A 6,683-nucleotide genomic window follows, 5' to 3' on the forward strand; every position below is an offset into this window, starting at 1 on the left:
TAAAAAAAGTAACTTTATTACCTTTTTTAAGTAAACACAATTTATTTGTTAGTATATGTTATTTAAACCTAACGTCTTAAATGGGAACGCTTAATACATTTGTATTGTTGACATTCGAAAAGAAATATGAGGCAAACTATCCACAAAAACATTTTATTTATGAAACGCAAGATTTCTGATGTTATGAATTTAAAATATTTTTTGCACATATTGCTTGTTTATTCCAAACACTTGAAGCAATTTTGTGGGCAAGATAATACATTTGAAGAAAACGAAATTCTTGATAAAACTTGAGCAATGCGCATGGCAGAAACCGTATGTAAGGCTTGGACATCATCAAATTAGATAAAAAAAAACAGCGTAAAACGAATCACAAACATCAAAAATCAAAGAGTCCCCAAATTTTAGAAAACCTAGTATTGTAATTTGTAGCCATTGTGTCTGTATGGTAAAGCATTCGAAAAATGAGTTTTCACAAACCGGGTACAAAACCAATACCGCGTCACTCAGGTAGTTCATGGAGCCCGTGGTGCAAGCGTAGGAGCGGTGCAACACAACTTTCTCATGGCTGTTGGGTATACGACGTATAGTCAATAGCGACATAGATTTTTTTCACAAGTTATGTTTAAAATGCTGTACAGAACGGTTCCACCTGATTTGTTAAGTGTGAAAGTTTGAAGGGAACAAAGCATTGTTTTCTCATGCAAATGCAAGTATATACAGTTTCACTGTTCGCCATCAAAGCAAACGTTGGAGAGAACAATAATTAAAGAATTACTTAAATTAATGACGAAAAAGAATCAGCGTTCATTTAAAACTATCAAATATTCTTTCGGGCCCACGCTAAGGCCCGGCTGTCCTTCCATACAAGGTAGGGGTTGGTCAGGGTTTGGACAAACCCTAAACCGTTGTAAGACAGAAACAAGAACGATGAATATTTCCATTCTTGCTATCTTCTCACCCAAACAATTGCGAGGCCCAATCAAAAAAGTGAGGCTTTTCGAGGTTTTCTGAAATACGCCGTCGCTGTCCAGAAAACGTTCTGGGTCGAACGTAAACGGTTTTTCCCAAATCTCTGGATCGCGATTGGCGGCCCATATGTTTGCAAATACCTAAAACAAGCATCACAATACAATAAATTGAAACATTTAAAAAGGGTGTTTTGCCTTACAAAATGTATGGTAGATGCCTATATAGTTAAAGATAGGGAAGTCACATTACTTCGTGCTCAAAATATCGGGTATCAGACATATCGGGTATCCCAACTGAGATGGAAAACATTATACGTAATGTTTAGTTTAGTCGTTCTTTTTTCGCGGATACAGGCTAATTTAGCACAAGGATTTCAGTTTAATTTTTACTTAAAGTTGTCAATAAAACACAATTTTTATTTTATCGTTGACTTTTATTTCCGGTTCTCAGGCGAATCTCAGAGAAGCACCCGTTTGTTTTTATTGTACCCTCGTTTATTTTTATTTTTATGGGGAAACTTCGCCAAGAGGTGAAATGTACGAGATGACTGTAAAGGCAAACTTTTATCACCTGTGTGTTTTTGGGAATTACATAACCCATGAAATCTACATCTTCAGTGGTGCAATGGGGAATTCCCAACGGAGCGACAGGGCGTACTCGGAAGGTCTCTTCAATGAATGCCCTCGTGAAGGGAAGATTGCAATCTGCGCGAACTGTTCCATCGCTTCCTATGACAAAGTTTTTTTCCGTAACGATTGTTTTTTAGCTAATACTAATCTCCTGATTTCTACTTTAAGAAGCCTATGTTGGTATTTTCTAACTTGGTGTTTTAAGAAATAATTTCCACTGCGTTAAAAGTGTTTTGCTTAGCAATTCGTACCCAGAATAAATTTAATCTCTTCAGTGTATAAAAGATAACCCAAAATTCTGTTCTCGCGACATTAAAACGTTATTATTAGCCCAAGTAGCGGATAACAAACAGACGTGTATTCGTAAAATAGAGTCCGCCAAAAAGTCGCCTTTATTTGTGCCGTTGGCCAACTATGTTTTTTGACCAAAATTACCCGCTTACCTGCAAAAATATTTTTACTTTCCTTTTTAATGTGTTAAGCCAGATTTCGCAGGGTGTGTTGAACACAAAAATGCCGTAAGTACTCGCTCTAAATTCAAATTTATGCCAACTTAAATACTTTCCATTAAATTTCTATACCAGGTACGGTAGGTACCCGGTCTTAAAAAAAATGTCAGAATTTTATACTAATAACTTCGTAAACCTTTACTTTTCGTACAAAATATCGCGTATCGAAGTATCGGTCGGGCATCCCTACTGGTAACCCTGAGTATATTTTCCCTTTTTATTGACCCGTGTCTAAAGGTTACGAACCACTGGGGTGCAAAAAATGTCTTTAAATAAAAGGTTTACCTATAAGAGAATTGATTTCCTTGTACATTCTTTCCTGCATTTCTGGATAACAGATGAGATACCTAAAAATCCACCTCAATGTGGTTGTAGATGTGTCTGTACCAGCTCCAAACAGATCAACCAGCAGTACACGAAGCTGTGTTCGCTGCATGACAAGTAAAGGTTGTTAGAATTACGACCAACGACTTAAATTGCTAAACGCAAAAACGTCCAATTCAAAAACGCCTAAAACACCTCATCCGTCAGAAATCAGTGCAGTTCTAAGCAAAAAGGTCTACGACAATCAGTGCATTCAAAGGATCTAAAAGTCCGACTTTTAGACTTTGAGGTCTTGGACAATGCACTAATTTGCATTAACAAATGTGCATAAGAAGATTAAGTTTAACAATACTTGACCCAACCAAACCCAAACGCTAACCAGCGCCCTAACCCAAATAATGTGCGATAATTTGATAATTATAACGCTTCAGGCCCCAATACCTCAATTTGTGACGTAATAATCTTAAATACAATGGACGAGAAACCATCCGAGTTTGGGCTTTTTTCCTCAGCATTTAAAGAATTATTAAAATAACGCACATTATTTGGGTTAGGATTCGGGTTAGCGTTATGGTTTAGGTTGGTCAAGTGTTATTAATCCTATCTCATATTTTTTGTTATCTTTTCTGAACTTTTAATGAATATTTTTAATTTATCTACGCGGGAGTTTACCTAAAGGTCCAAATCAGTGCATTGCCAGGACCTCAAGGTCTAAAAGTCTAGACTTTTCTGCCATTGGATGCCCTAATTGTCGTAGACCTTTTTGCTTAGAAATGCACTGATTTCTAACGGATCGGGTGCCTAAAACCAACACTGCAAAAATCGCAATTAACCAAATGTAAAAACTGCCATATATGCCAACTATATTTTAGATTCATATAGGGGCATACTTGGGTTAATGGATGTGAATAGCGTTATACTATTCAGGCTTTATAGTGTAATTCACTCGATAAAAAATACCAAAATTACTAAGTAAAACTCAATTGAATTTTATCATGTATTTATATTAAAGCGAATCGTATTTTTATGACTGAACCAAAATTTTTTGCGAACTCGAATTTGTTAATGATTTGTAGCAACCAGTATGTTTTATAAACTTTGTTGCAATCGTCATTGATAGAGATTTTAAGGAGTCGAATAGTAGTTGAACAAAATCCTTTAAATTAAACTAAATCTTTATGGAGCCCTAAGGGTAGAAAATAGGGTTCATTCTGGCGTTGTTCCAAAACTTATCCTCTAGATTTCTAGAAAGTAATTTTACCTGTTTGAACTTAGAACTGTCTACCCAATATTATTATACATTGTGACATAAAAATTCAACTGCTTTTTTTATGGATCAAACAAAACGTCAAACTGAGCATAAAATGCTAAAGGTAAATAAATCAAATACCTGCAAAACAACTCGTTTTTGAAATGAGACTTGTAGTGTTGGATAATGAGTAATTGCTGGGACGACTAGGTACTGTTATTTTAAGTTTCCAAAACTAAAGTTGTACATTTTATTACTAAAGCAAGCATTCTGCAAAATTACTATTTCCATATAGAACGCTTTCGTTTTGGGCATTTTTGTCCTGGAAGTATTTTCGTTATTATGAAAAAACTATTTTATGAAAAAAACAATAACTGGATCTTAACTTCTCAATCTAATGACTAAAACTTTTGACTATGTCATCTGTTTATATAATATATATATATAGGACATAGTTTACTAAAGACGTGACTAAGAGAATAAAAAAATGGGGATTGACTTAAGAAGGAATTTGGTATATAAAAATTTAACTGAAATAGTTGGACCAACTTACAGTAAACATTGGATTTCTTTTGTTCATTTCTATGACAAACAGATCAATAAAGTCTCGAGGATGATTGGGATTGAGTGTAGTTCCATGAGAATCAATAGTGTTGTACAACATATCTAAAAAACATGTACCATGTAAAACACTCATTCTGATTATAACATATATACATTCCAAAAGTATATACACATAGACATGGGTTAAAATGTTTTTAAATTTGCTTAAACAATTATTTAAACATTCAAAATGCCCTAAAAAAATACCATTTAATATAATTTAATTAGGATAGTTATTTTTTATATTTGTCACATCAGTAATTTTGACTCAAGTTGTCTGTCTAATAACATACCTGAAATAAGTAAAATTTGTTGTTTGGCAGTGTTTTATCGGACAATATTGCCGATGCACACTCTTTGTTTGAGTTAATTTTGAACAACTTGTATTTTGTGATGTAAAACATTACAGGAAATAAAGTATTTAGGATAAAACTACCTGAAGAAGTTTTTATTTGCATGAGAAGATCCTTCCAGAGTGCTCTAACTGGAGGGAAAAAACGCATCCATGGAGCGATTGATAACACATAAAAGTATATTCCATGCTTCTGAACTCTTAAATATTTAAGAATAATATTAAAACTGGAAAATATATTGATAAAATGCATATTCAATATACAACACATTAGCTTTTAAAAGTCGTAATAAAGTTAGTTGATTGTTAATACCAACATTATTTCAGGCATAAAAAAACTTGTTTCCTACACATTAAGTACATCATAGCAAAAGTTATCCATTTCTTCTGGCTCATATTGTTCATGAATTGTCATTCTGCGGATTACATTAAATGCAACTGATCCGATGATATGCTGCAAAACACAGCCCGTTTTAACATTAATTAAGTAGAATCTACAATATATTTTTTATATTATGTTTTTTTGAAAAAACTATTGCAAAATTGTGTTCTAGATGTATTATTTACAGGACTGTATCATACTTTCAAATTTGTTGCCTTTCCATTGAGACTTTTAAAAGTATTGCACAAGCATTCTGCTTCCTGCAAGATTCTGTGTTCCAAATTCCTGCCATGTTATACAGTATATATATTATTTATCACAAAAAAAACAAACATATTTTTATGGCTAATTGATTTATTAAATACCTACCTACGACAACTATTTTAAATAATTTTCAACAACTATTTTGAATAATTATTATTACTAAATAGCTAATCATTGATATCCAAATTTGTCAAAAGGACAAATACATTCTAAAATTGATATACTAACCCAGTTAGGGATCTTTGAATAAATTTTCTTTGCATTTTCCATCGTTCATCTCCCTTTGTAAATATCACTCCATGTCCATTTAATGAAACAAAGTTGTTGAAAAATGAGCTTGGTCGGTTAATAAACTGGTGACTTTGCACAACAAAAGCCTGTACAGAAATATGTGATAAAAATCCAAAAAAGACTATGTTTTTTTCAAAGAGTATAATGTATTCACAGTAATTATTTGTATTTAAATGCTAATTGCTATAATTTAAGCAACAAATGCACCAGAAAGGTTTGCTTAAATATAACCTGGTGAATAGCATCATAGTTGTTAAGGACTACAGTGTTGCTCCAACCAATTTGTGCACATAGAACAGGACCATAGGTCTTTGACCATTTCTCAAAGGTTTTCTCAATATTTTGGTCAGCATAGGGTATTATCCCTATGATTGGAAATCCAATTGGGCCAGGAGGTAACTCAGAAGTTATTCCTTCTATTAACTTGTGCAGAAACCACAAAACAAAAACGGTGCAAATGACATGCCAATATGAAATGTTTATGACACTTTTGGAAAACAAAAGTTCGAGATTTGTTTCCATTTTGAAGTATCTAGTAAAACAACATTATAAAATACCAACTAATTCTTTAATACCAAAAATGTTTGCTTACAAATTATTTTTAAAGCCAATAGAATAATACCAAAAGAAATTTGGTTATACAACCATTTATTAAGTGCATAGCCATACACACACACATAACTAAAATATAAAAAACACACAACATGTATGCTCTTTGTGACAGGCCGGTTGTGTTTAGGTAGGAGGTGATAGCCATATTTTAAACCGCATGTGGAGTTTGGCCAGGGTAAAGTGCACAAATGCAACGCAAACAAAACCTCTTTCAGCCATCGCGCTTACATAGACGCAATGTTCTGTTGTGGCAAAGGCAATATATACATTGTTCAGAAAAGTAAACTTTACAAATAAAACCTTGTTTGTTAGAAAATGCTGAACCAAACACGTAATTATAATTTCGCAGCACAAACATGTTATGCGATAAAAACACAACATTTTAAGACTTTTTTAGATAACTTAATTTTATGTCTGATGTAATAAGTTTTCTATGAATCACCAGAGCGACAATATATAAGATCTAAACAGGGACTTCCCGCATTTTGCATTTCAA

At 33.2% G+C, this 6,683-nt stretch overlaps 1 protein-coding gene across 1 annotated transcript; it reads right to left on the bottom strand.

Annotated features, from left to right (window-relative positions):
• Positions 1 to 403: 403 nt before the first annotated feature.
• Positions 404 to 6,122, bottom strand: LOC146164011 (cytochrome P450 2C4-like). The gene is made up of 9 exons (XM_083382594.1): positions 5,807 to 6,122; positions 5,513 to 5,661; positions 5,221 to 5,305; positions 4,989 to 5,092; positions 4,723 to 4,838; positions 4,237 to 4,349; positions 2,396 to 2,540; positions 1,543 to 1,700; positions 404 to 1,112 (listed from the first exon to the last, which is right to left on the bottom strand). The coding sequence occupies exons 1-9, from the start codon at positions 6,095 to 6,097 to the stop codon at positions 801 to 803; spliced, it is 1,473 nt and encodes a 490-aa protein (XP_083238720.1). The 5' UTR covers positions 6,098 to 6,122; the 3' UTR covers positions 404 to 800.
• Between the last annotated feature and the right edge of the window lie 561 nt (positions 6,123 to 6,683).

This window comes from Ascidiella aspersa, chromosome 2, assembly GCF_963924565.1.
Source record: "Ascidiella aspersa chromosome 2, kaAscAspe10.2, whole genome shotgun sequence".
Lineage (NCBI taxonomy): Eukaryota > Metazoa > Chordata > Ascidiacea > Phlebobranchia > Ascidiidae > Ascidiella > Ascidiella aspersa.

Bases quoted from the DNA above. Each gene is read 5' to 3' on its own strand.
- LOC146164011 (XM_083382594.1), bottom strand. From the start codon at position 6,097: ATGGAAACAAATCTCGAACTTTTGTTTTCCAAAAGTGTCATAAACATT. The intron at 4,839-4,988 runs GTAGGAAACAAG...TAAATATTTAAG, and splicing joins TGCTATGATGTACTTAATGT to AGTTCAGAAGCATGGAATAT. The intron at 4,350-4,722 runs GTAGTTTTATCC...CATGTTTTTTAG, and splicing joins GCAAATAAAAACTTCTTCAG to ATATGTTGTACAACACTATT.